General features: G+C 39.1%; 1 protein-coding gene across 3 annotated transcripts in view; it reads right to left on the bottom strand.

Moving 5' to 3' along the window:
- Positions 1-2,254: 2,254 nt before the first annotated feature.
- The window catches only part of MYCT1 (MYC target 1), a 153,409-nt gene continuing 142,939 nt past the window's right edge, over positions 2,255-12,724 (bottom strand). For 2 of the 3 annotated variants that reach the window (XM_073672733.1, XM_073672734.1), the window contains exon 2: positions 2,255-5,598. In XM_073672733.1, coding sequence (XP_073528834.1) covers positions 5,069-5,598 — 530 coding nt within the window. In that variant the 3' untranslated portion in view covers positions 2,255-5,068. The remainder of the gene's footprint in view (positions 5,599-12,724) is intronic. The other variant, XM_073672731.1, reaches the window with a different exon arrangement.

Raw genomic sequence — 12,724 nt, 5'->3', positions numbered from 1 at the left:
TGCTTAGGGTGCGCTCCCTCCCTCTTAAAGGGGCCGCGCGTGCCATCCTAAAGAGTCCCCGGCTAATAGCCGGAGGACCACTCCTATTTAAAGCACCTCCTCCAAAATGAAGGTGCCTGTGCAAGGTTGTGTGCTAACACTCTCAGCCCTCAGGTTCCATTGCCCGCTAACCTACCCGGATCACCTGTAAGGCCACCTGCCGTGTCCGCCTGCTTGCCTACCCGGATCACCCGTCAGGCTACCTGCCGTGCCTGCCTGCTTGCCAACCCGGATCACCCGTCAGGCTTCCTGCCGTGCTCTCCCGCTGTACCTGCCAGCTTCAGCCATCTGACCCGTGGGAGTCGCCTGCTCTCACACAAGGTCGGTCCCAGAGTGGCACCAGGTCCACCTGCCTGGTCCCTCCTTGGTTCACGGAGTCGACTAAGCTACCGTGCGACCAGGGTCGGTCCGAGTAGGCACTTAGATACGCCCCTCTGGTCCCTCCTTGCAACCCAGCACAGAGTTTCCACCACCCGGATCCATAACACATACACATATACATAGATTTAAGGGAAAAAGTTCATGGGAGTGCCTCTTTAAGTAAAATATCACCGTTTAACTTTACAACACAACTTTCTGCACACAAATAAGGAGCAGAATTACTGCCCTATAGAGTTGTTCCTGATTTGACCCCTTCTACCATGCTCTTGTTCAGTCCTCAACACCAAAGGATTGAAACAACCAGTCCCTCACAGGAAGATGTCACATTTAGCCTCTTTTGGACTAACCCCTGGGTGGGCTAGCAACAACCTACCTAAATTGGCACCCTCCTTAGCTGAAATATCCCACAGCTGCAGCAGTTTTCCAGTAATGACCAATCCCAGGCTGACAATTATTCAGAAAATACCATTTCAGTGGCTGCCAACACAGAAAACTTGCACTTCAGAACCTGAACACAAATTCATGCATTATTAATTGTTAGATCTGGAGTGTTTGAAATGCACTGGACATAGGGTCCCCAAAATCATGTCCTCAACACATTTATTAAAGTAAAGATGAAATGGCAAATCCCTTTAAATGTCAAACTGCTGAACATTTTAGGCAGCATCCTGGTTCTTGGTAACACACATATACACTGCACCTTAAACTCTAATAAAATGAGCACACAACTGCTAACAGTACTGGACAGTAGACATGCAGAGGGGTTTTAACACACCTTTATGTACTGTGTTAGCAAAGATAACAAGCAAACAAAAAGGAATGTGATTCTGGCATGCTTAAGTGCTCAAGGGGAGGTCCCTAATGCTGAAGTACTCTCGCCTACAAACACTCCACAACGCCAATCCTCTGCTCATAGTAATTGGCCATAGCAGGCTCCTTTAGATACTTCAGCTTTCACTTGAAGTGTGGAGGAGCTTTGTCAATTCCTAAAGGAAAATAGAGCCAAGGGCACTTTCACTTCAGGGATTGTCTTCCAGGCACTTTCAGAAATGATGTACACTAGACTAAAACGTCATTTTCTCATTAATGTGTCTCCTACAACAGCAAAGTACATTCAAACTCATCTACATCTCTATAATCTAGCAATGTGAATAATTTTGCAGGGTCAAAACTGCCAACAGACTCTCCTTAAAACAGTTTTTCTTCATTTAGTGTAGACCCTTTATAGAAGGATGGAGGATTCATACAAATTTCTAACAAAAAAATGTTTTCTGCTGTTCATAACATCTTAGACTTTAACCTGTTTTCTGTTATTTACTATATTTGTTGTAAAGGGTTTCCCACAAAAAAATATTGTATATGCAAATTTACATAATTTCCGATGTCTACTGGATGATACATAATGTACATCTCTAAAGATGGTAACAATATGGACCTAGGTTTATTGTTTTCAAAATCGCAAGTTTTTAACTGTGTCCATTTTCATTTACATAATTTACATTAGAGGAGTAAAGGAGTGTTTTGATCTCATAATAATATCTCCAAGATATCCCAAAACAATTTAATAGATAGGGGCCCAACTTTAGAGACCAAAGAACTAAAACGGTAAGTCCCTTCTTGGCTCAAGCATATAGAGTGATGCCCTGAAATGAAAAATTTAGGGAAGCTGTTATCCTACCTCTGTGGTTGCATATCGTAGTTTTATACCATCACTTTTAATGGTGTGAAAATCTATTAAATTGAATGTTTTAAAAGTAACTATTCAATTATAAAAGGTAACTTATTACATTTAATTCATTTAAGTTTTCTGCAATTTTATTACAAATTTGAAAAATAATTACAACACTGCATACAAAATTTACACAGTTGGCCTGAAAATAACTAGCGTTTTGCAAAACATCATAAAATACATACTTGAATGTTACAATTGTACTTCCTAAAAATAGGAAGAGCAATACATTGTATATAATTGCTATATAGGAGAAAAAAAATAGAATTCAAAAGGCTTGACATTTGACATGCATGATGAATTTTATGAATCAAAAGTTAAATAGAATGGTTAATATTGTACATCAAAGTTTAAGATGCCAAATATATACTATCCACGCTAAGGGCTGTCTGTATACATAGCGAAACTGTCCAAGGTTTAGCCATAAATAACTGTGGTCTCGCAACGTGTGTTTTGTCCGCAAGTTTTGAATTGGTGAGGGGCAATAAAACCATCATTCATTTGATAGCGCATAGGTGTTGTACTTCTTTTTCCATTTTCAACTGTTGGAGATTATGCAAAGAATATTTTGGACATGTCCATGGTGGATATGTTCTGTCTTTGGACCAAATTCCAATGGCTTTGTATGAATCTGATCATAGTACATTTTTAAAGGATGAACTAAAGTAACCCAATCAATTTTATGTGAAAACTTAACCTTTTAAATGGATGACCCAAAATAACACAAAAGGTATTTTCAAATATGTGATATGAAAAAGAATATGAACAGACAAATATTTCTAGGAAAAATATAGATATCTAAGGTATATTTAATAAGTAATAAAATGGCTGCTAGACAAGAAGAAAACAATGTAATACAATATTACAGGTAAGGCTTTTATCATGCAATAAAAATAGTTACAAGAAAAAAACAATCCACTCAAACAAGCAGCTGCAAGCAACATATTAGTGATTCAGTGTCCATGTACATAGTAGATATACACTGCACAATTTATAAACCAAGTCAAACATTAACCCAACATTTAAATTTAAAGTAACCCATTTCTTGTACAGAAATGGGTCACTTTTTAAGTGGGAGAACTTGCACACTTGGTGGCTGACTAAATACTTTTTTTCCCCACTGCATATCGTTTTTTTGTTTATTTTGTTTTTTCCTTTCATTATATTATCAGAGCCCAAATCATCATTTGCATTTTTTTGTCACTTTTCTTTTTTGTCTAGTGGTGTTTGTCGACATTTCTGCGCTAAACTCTTAAAAAATGGCTTACGTGTATTATGACTTAGGTGCAAAATAAAAAAATTCATGAATTTTGAGCAATAAAAAAATGCTTTCAATTTTTATCTTTAAAGGGTTTTTTTGCACATTTTTGAGTAAACATTTGCATGATCTGTTAAAATATTGCATGCATCTTTCTCATTTGCACAAAACGTTCTGGCGTAAAAAAAACAAACAGGCGCAAGCGCATTAAAAAATTGGGCACTTGATGTAATGTACTGTGTGAGCTCTTTTGTGTGAGTATATTTTTAAAGTATAAACAAACCTTTATAAGTATTAACATATAATGAAGTCACTTAAAGAGAACCTGTCAAGCGATTCATGCCGCCCAAACCTTTGGCACATGAATCGCAGCCTGACTTCAGGTATATTATTCTCTTAAATGCTATAGAGTTTCAGAAAAAATATACTTTGAAGATCCGGCGGGAGAACAGACTAGTCCGACTCTTCCCAGAGCCGCTGCTGATGATTGCCAGATCTCTTCCTTGTGAGTACTTAAGACGAGACCTGTCAATCACCTCTAGTAGTGCAGGGAAGAGTCATCGCGGGGTGGAGCCAGACTGGTCTGGTCTCTGCCTATGGTTCCGGACCAGTTTTTCAAAGTAAATTTTCCCTGAAACGTTAGGTATGGTATTCTTTGAAACGACCTAGGTACAATCGTGTGGCTAGGCTCAGATTCATTCTGTAGTCATTAAATCACCACCATTATGAATTCAATTTAAAATTGATATACTTTTATGTGTAAGTGGTTGAATTTAAACACCAAGCACTCAGTGAATTGACTGGGTGTATAAGGGATCACTGTCATACACCAAATGTTTTTTTAATCCATCACATGACAAAGTCCCTTTGTGCAGTACGAAGGGTTTCATATGTTATTGAATAAAACTATAATCAAGGTCCCTTATTGAATTCAAATGACTACAGTCTGGGGCTCTTATAATAAATGTTAGCTACCATAATAAGTGGGTGTTAAGAGCTGGATAATATAAGTACAATCAATGCCACTCACTAATGAAGTTTGTAGTGAGGCCAGGCAACCCATTGTGTTAACTTTATTTGCAATAGGCGAACAGTGGCACTATAAATTCAATAATAGAGGGTGCTGTATGCTCCATTGCACTCATTAAGAGGACATACATAGCATTTGTTACAGGAATATAGTGTCTCTACTCTATATATTCTAGCATGCACTGGATGCAGTATAAGCAGTGTTGATACAATTTATCTAATTCGTGGATAAGCCACTGTCAGCATTACACGTAGGCAGTCTGTGCTCATCGAGCACCACATTTATGTTAAGCGAGTACAGAGGTCCTTACTTAAACACCAAGACTGCTATCAAGATTACTGACTGCCCCTCATTACTTCTATCCCTGAACTGTACATAGGGACTCTCGCTCCTGACACACGTTTTGCGGGGTTCCTGGCTTTTTCTAAGGACCAAGAGATTCATGCTGCCAGTGGTTTGGGCAGTATGATTTGACTGACAGCAGAGATGACCGAATTATTTAAAATTCAAATTGCTGGATCACCCACCATTCTACAAAGCATTTTAGGGGCCACAATATATCAAAAAACTTTTAAAGGTTTAGTGACACTTTAAGGGTTTAATTTACAGTTACTGCTGAATCCAACAATTTTCAAGGGTCCGGGAATGCTTTAATGATGCTTTCATAGGCTGGGGGTGGTGTGTGAGTTGACTGACCAAGACGTAAGCTGTTACTAGACCAATGGAAGTCTGGACGGCTAAAGTTGCTAGTAGTGTTAATTGTTGGTGATGTGCTGTTGGCGCGAGGTAGAGTAACAAGTTGACTCTCAGCTTCAACAGTAAGAGGAGGAGATTGTAAAAATGGATGAAAGGTGGATGCTCTGAAGCTAGGTTTTCTTGCAAATGGATCAGGCTGTTCTTGTGAAGTTTGTCGTTGAAAAGTTAGGCTGGCTAGGCTGAGGTTGCTCCTACGTTCACAGCTACTGTTGCGATAAAATCCAGATCTATTTAGTGCAAGGTTTTGAGAGGAAGTTCTAGGACGCCGACTTGATAAGCTGGCCATTCTTGGGGAAATAGCTGCACTGGCACGCCGGCGGGACAAACATGTGAGTAGAATCCATATTATACCTCCAATTATCAATCCAATAGCAATGGAGACTGTAAAGGAAAGTATTACTCCACCTGTAAAATATAAAATAATTTTATTCTAAACAAAAATACATGTAATATAAAAGAAAATAAGTTATTATCCTATTTCCTTGTTGAAGTATTTAGATCATTTGAAGATACTGTCAGATACTTTGTCGGACAATATATTATAGAGAGGAAGATACTGAGTTCCGTTATATAAACAATTTTATGATTTGACTTAAATTAATATAGAAAAAAATGGATCCAGTTGGATGAACATGTAGGTGGGCTGCACTGCTGGAGTAAATCAATTCTTCAGAAATAATGATAAGAATAAGGTTTTTTATTCATAACACCTTCCAACGCACTACCAGCATCTTTATCCAGTGAAAAAGACAAATGTGAAAAACATGACAAAATGGATGCCAATTACATAGGGGACAACACAGGAACATTTAAAGCAATAGGGAAATTGGGAAGGAGAGGGAAATTCACATGGCAATTTCAAATTGATTAAAATTAGAGAAAAAAAGGGAGACCATAATTATTGATGATAAAATGTAAATAGAGGACAAATGATTGAAATGTAGGAGAAGTGGGATAAGAACCTAGGATGAAGCCAATGAGGGAATATTTAAAGGAGGACCCACCTACGCAAATGAGGGAAAGGGGACAGAAGAAAGAGAGGAACCATGGATATAAATAAAGGACACATTTTTGAGGAGAAATGATTAAAGTGTAGGAGAAATGGGATTAGAACTCAGGATGGGCCTGTGAATAGAAGCCAGAAAGAGAACATAATGGAGGAGCCACCTAGGCAGATAAGGGAAAGGTGATACAAAAAAGTGAAATAATATATATATATATATATATATATATATACACAGTACAGACCAAAAGTTTGGACACACCTTCTCATTTCAAGATTTTTCTGTATTTTCATTACTATGAAAATTGTACATTCACACTGAAGGCATCAAAACTATGAATTAACACATGTGGAATTATATACTTAACAAAGAAGTGTGAAACAACTGAAAATATGTCTTATATTCTAGGTTCTTCAAAGTAGCCACTTTTTGCTTTGATGACTGCTTTGCACAATCTTGGCATTCTCTTGATGAGCTTCAAGAGGTAGTCACCGGAAATGGTCTTCCAACAATCTTGAAGGAGTTCCCAGAGATGCTTAGCACTTGTTGGCCCTTTTGCCTTCACTCTGCGGTCCAGCTCACCCCAAACCATCTCGATTGCATTCAGGTCTGGTGACTGTGGAGGCCAGGTCATCTGGCGTAGCACCCCCATCACTCTCCTTCTTGGTCAAATATCCCTAACACAGCCTGGAGGTATATTTGGGGTCATTGTCTTGTTGAAAAATAAATGATGGTCCAACTAAACTCAAACCGGATGGAATAGCATGCCGCTGCAAGGTGCTATGGTAGCCATGCTGGTTCAGTATGCTTTCAATTTTGAATAAATCCCCAACAGTGTCACCAGCAAAGCACCCCCACACCATCACACCTCCTCCTCCATGCTTCACGGTGGGAATCAGGCAAACTTTTGGTCTGTACTGTGTGTATATATATATATATATATATATATATATATATATATATATATATATATATATATATATATATATATATATATATATATATATATGGCTATGTGCCCACGATTAGGCTATAGCTGCATTTTGGAAGCAGCGTATTTTCGCTGCTGTCAAAACTCTGCATTCTAATCACATAGGTAAATCCGCATGTGTTCATTGAACAATGTGGATTTACTGCATCTAATCCATTCTATTGGGGAAATTTCTATTGCGGAGACTAGTGTCTCTGCAACAGAAAGTGACATGCTGCGGCTCATAAACCCGCACCACGGGTGAGTTTACGCGGTGTCAAATACAAGCACAGTGGGCATGGGATTTCTATAAATCCATCCACTCTGCTTCTATGTAGAGCGCAAAGTTTTGGATGCAGCACAGGTGAGCTGCATCCAAAACGCTGCTATTCCTGATTGTGGGCACGCAGCCTTAATGATAAAATATAAATAGATCAATAAAGGACAAAGTGTTGAAAAGAAAGTAGTACAAAGATGAGTGCAGGAGAAATGGGATTAGAACCCAGGTTGGGCCAGAGAATAAGAAGCCAGAAAATGAACATATAACAGAGGAGCCATCTAGGCAGATGAAGTAAAGGTGATACAGAAGAGGGAACTATACAGTTGAAACCAGAAGTTTACATACACTATATAAAAAGACACATATGCATGTTTTTCTCAATATCTGACATGAAATCAGAATAAACCTTTCCCGTTTTAGGTCAATTAGGATTACCATAATTTTTAATATTTGCCAAATGCCAGAATAATGAGAGAGAGAGAGAATGCAGGAAGTAATAAAAATGCCTTAAAACAAAGTAATGTTATAATATTTTCATAACTTTTTTCTTTTTCTGAATATAGAGCTGTTCTATTCCATAACAAGCTGCAGGGTTTTTTTTGGTACCACGATGGAATACAAATTATTTTTTTTTATTGTTTTTCTATTTAATTGTTTTTTTGTGAGGGAAGATAAACAAAAACAGGAATTCTGCTTAGTTTTAAGGTTTTTTTATACGGAATTCACAGTGTACAAAAAATTATAAGATAGTTATTATAATACAGGTTGTTAGGAATGTGAAAATACCTAGTATGTGTAGTTTTTATTGTTTTGTTTTTTTACAATTAAACCATTTTATTATCAAAACTGGGCTTTGGGGGGGTTTATTTTTATATTATAAAAACTATATATTTTTTTCTATACAATTCTTACTTGTCCCAAAAGGAAACTTGAACATGTGATTCTTTAAATCACATTGAAAGTACACTGTAAAGTTGTATAGAGTAGTACAGTACATTAACTAACCGGTCAGTGTTTGGCTGACAGTTAGCCTATCAGGCGCAGTCATTGGTGGGATCTGATAGGTTGAGGTTTATGGCAGATACAGGGAAAAATATAGGCCTCCTTGTTGTCAAAGCAACCATCGGCATCTTGCAATCACATTGCAGGGGTGTCTCAGGGATGATAGATGGAGCGATCTCCCTTTGTCAAACTAATTACTTGCCACTGTCACTACTGACAGCAACATCTGATGAGTTAAGTTGCAAGGATGGGAGCGGGGTCTGGTCCCAGTACATGCAGCAGGAGCTCAGCTGTGTACAACGGCCATCTCCTGCTAAAGATGGGATGGGCACAACTTTCGGGCCTCTGTCATACCGGAGGTGTAACTGTACGCCCCATTGTGGGCAGCCACCTGAAATCTAGACATGTACTTATGTCTATTTGGTTGAAGAGGTTAAAGTACAGTAATGTGTATGGCAATGTATTTATATGCTGTGGGGCTCTATATTCCACAATAATAGTATATAGGGTGCAAAACTGCAAAAATAGATTCACAGGCTCATTGAATTTCAATGAGCAAAAAAATGATAACATTTAATCCAGTAAAAGTCAATAATAATAATGGCCAAAGTTTATGAATTAATGTCGAGTGACTAATATTTTGAGACTTCTTCACACTTTGGCAGCATTTACGCATTTGCCAAATAATAGCTTCTCCAAAAAGAGAGAATGAAATAAGGAAACATACAAGAAAATGAAGAAATAATGATGTTTAGTGACATTGTCTTCTAAATCATATATTGTTTCCACGTTTCTGTGTTTTGGTAATGTTGTTTGCTGTATGGTCAGTGAGACATTTAATAAGACATTATTATCTAGAGCTATGTCACACAACTCATATTACCTGCAGCTTGCATAATACCCTATTAGCCAACTATTACTGACGTCAACTTTATGTTTTGAGATTATTCTTAGCGTTTTGTAAGTATAATTGAAACACAATTGACCTTTGTATGTAAAATGTAATAACATTTTCCAGCAATGCCTGTAGTAGAAAGTTACGTCTTGTGTTGTCAGATACTGCACCAGATACTTGGCTAGAGCGAATCCTGAAACGTGTATAACATTTAGATGTGTATACAATGCAAAAGTAATATCAATGCTGTTTAGTGTAAAATTGATAATTCAGTAATATTTAATAGTCAAGTTTAAAAATAAAAACATGATCATTATGTGTCTGTGTGTAAATATATATAAGTTTCAGATCACAAAACAAATTTAAATATTAGATAAAGATAATTCAAGTAAACATAAAATGCATTTTTTTAAATTAAGGTCTTTATTATTAAGGGAAAAAGAAATCTACAGGGCCCTGTGTGAAAAAAGTGATCCCCCCACCATTAAAACATAAATTAACTATTTTTTTCACATCCTTTGGAAGCTGAGTTCAATTTCCCTAGCCACACACAGGCCTGATTGCTGCCACACCTGTTCTCAATCAATAAATCACTTAAATAGGACCTGCCTGATAAAGTGAAGTAGACCAAGACCAAAAGATTCTCAAAAGACATCATGCTGCGATCCAAAGAAATTCAGGAACAAATGAGAAACAAAGTAATTGGGATCTATCAGTCTGGAAAAGGTTATAAAGCCATTTCTAAAGCTTTGGAACTCCAGCAAACCACAGTGAGAGCCATTATCCACAAATGGCGGAAACATGGAACAGTGGTGAACCTTCCCAGGAGTGGCTGGCTGACCAAAATTGTCCCAAGAGGTCACAAAAGACCCCACAGCAACATCCAAAGAACTGCAGGCCTCACTTGTTTCAGTTAAGGTCAGTGTTCATGACTCCACAATAAGAAAGAGACTTGGCAAAAATGGCATGCATAGCAGATTTACAAAACGAAAACCACTTATGAGAAAAAAGAAAATAAAGCTGTTATGATCTGCAACAAGTACTAAGGAAAGATAGGGGAAAGCTGTCCCTACAGTAAGACTAAGCTGTATCCCTACGATGTAGCGGGCTGCCTGTTCCTAGCGAACAGACACGCTTTAGTCCTCGGCTATTCTGAACGAAGACCTATAGCATAAGGGGAGGGGTCCCTAAAAGAACTAAGGACTGGGACAAAAATGGGACACCTCCTAAACAGAAGTTGTTGCAGAACACAAAAAGACAAACAGACAAAAATGTACTAGAGGTCCCAGAAGGACCAAGCGAACTGACAGAGAAAGGCACCAAAGCACCTGGCTAGAAAAACAGTCAACAACACTGAAGTCCAGCACATCCAGAAGGGCAGAGTTGTAATATAAAGGCAGGTGGTCACGTGACCGCAAAACACAAGATGGAAAAAACAAACAGGAGGGTTCTAACAGTACCCCCTCTTTTATGAGGATCCTCTGGATCCTCCAGGCCCATGCCTATCCGGAAACCTCCCGTGGAAAGCGCTAACAAGCCTAGGAGCAAAGACATCATCCGCCATTATCCAGGAGTTATCTTCGGGACCGAAACCGTTCCAGGAGACAAGATACTGTAATATCCCTCTATGCCATCTAGAATTCAGGATATGAGAAATTTCATATTCGCAATCTTCCGCCACAGGAGGAACTGTGACAGTGTAATCCCTATCTAATACATCAGCCTTTTTCAACAAGGAAACATGAAACACAGGATTAATCTTCCAGGAAGTAGGGACATCCAACCTAACAGCAGACGGGTTAACAAACTGAAGCACTTTAAATGGACCCACAAACTTAGGACCCAGTTTTTTAGAGAGAATCCTCAACGGCAGGTTCTTCGAGGACAACCAAACCATGTCACCCACAGTAAACAAAACCTCCTTACGTTTCCTGTCAAACTACTTCTTGGACTTCTTGTTAGCCTCTTGAAGGTTGCAATGTACATTAGTCCAAACTCTCTCCGAATCACCGGAAAAATTCTCCTCCGGCACCGCCAACCCCAATTTGGAGAACGAACCAAAAGACGGATGTCTACCAGTACAACAAAAAAAAAGGAGAACACCCAGCAGAGGAGGATGTATGATTGTTAAGAGCAAATTCTGCGAGAGGCAGAAACTCAGACCACACCTCTTGATTGTCCGCCACAAAACAATGCAAAAACTGTTCAACATCTTGGTTCTTTCAGTCCGTCCATTAGACTCAGAATGATAACCAGACGAAAATAACAAATGGACTCCCAACCTGTCACAAAAAGCACGCCAAGAGCGAGCCACAAACTGAGGTCCTCTATCAGAAACAATATCCGTGGGAAAGCCATGAAGCTTGACAATCTCTTTAACAAACACTTTAGCGAGTGTCTTAGCGCAGGGCAACTTAATGAAAGGAACCAAATGACACATCTTACTAAAACGGTCCATGACCACCCAGATGACAGTAAAACCCTTGGACACAGGAAGATCAGTAATAAAATCCATTGTGAGATGCGTCCAAGGCGCACTAGGAACCTCCAGAGGGCAAAGCAGCCCCGCAGCAGGAGTATGTGAAGAGTTTGACCTAGCACACACCGTACATTGACGCACCCACTTGATGACTTCATTCTGCCATCCAGGCCACCAAAAACTGCGACTGATAAGTCTCTTAGTCTCCGAAATTCCTGGATGACCTGCCAACCGAGACTCATGACACTCCACAAACAAATCTCTCCTAAAGGTTCTAGGCACGAACAACCTCCCATGGGGAGTGTTAGATGGAGCATCATCTTGAGCTTTCAGAATCCCATTCTCCAAAATGGAGTCCAATGCCGCCACCACAACTCCTTTCTGTAAAATGCTCTCTTCCTCCTCGGCACCGAACGTTAGAGAGAAGCTAAGAGGTAAAGCATCGGCTTTAACATTCTTAGTACCAGGGATATAGGTAACAGAAAAATGAAACCGAGAAAAAAAAAGTGCCCACCTAGCTTGACGGGCATTCAAGCGCTTGGCAGCATCCAGATAGATCAAATTCTTATGATCTGTGAACACCTGAATAGGAAATCTAGCGCCTTCCAAAAAGTAACGCCAATGTTCAAACGCGAGTTTAATAGCCAGCAACTCCCGATTTCCAACATCATAATTCAGTTCGGTTTCCGAAAATTTTTTCGAAAAGAAGGCACAAGGATGTACTCCATCCCTGTTCTCCTGAGAAAAAACTGCTCCGACCCCCACCGATGAAGCATCGACCTCGACCAAAAAAGGCTTGGTCTCATCAGGCTGCATAAGGATAGGGGCAGAACTGAACCTCTCTTTGAGATACTTAAACGCTTCAATGGCCTCAGTAGCCCACTGGACCGTATTCGCACCT

This window comes from Phyllobates terribilis, unplaced genomic scaffold (genome assembly GCF_046119375.1).
Source record: "Phyllobates terribilis strain yellow unplaced genomic scaffold, ASM4611937v1 Scaffold_3__8_contigs__length_932513732, whole genome shotgun sequence".
NCBI lineage: Eukaryota > Metazoa > Chordata > Amphibia > Anura > Dendrobatidae > Phyllobates > Phyllobates terribilis.
This window is presented reverse-complemented; position numbering and strand designations above follow the sequence as displayed.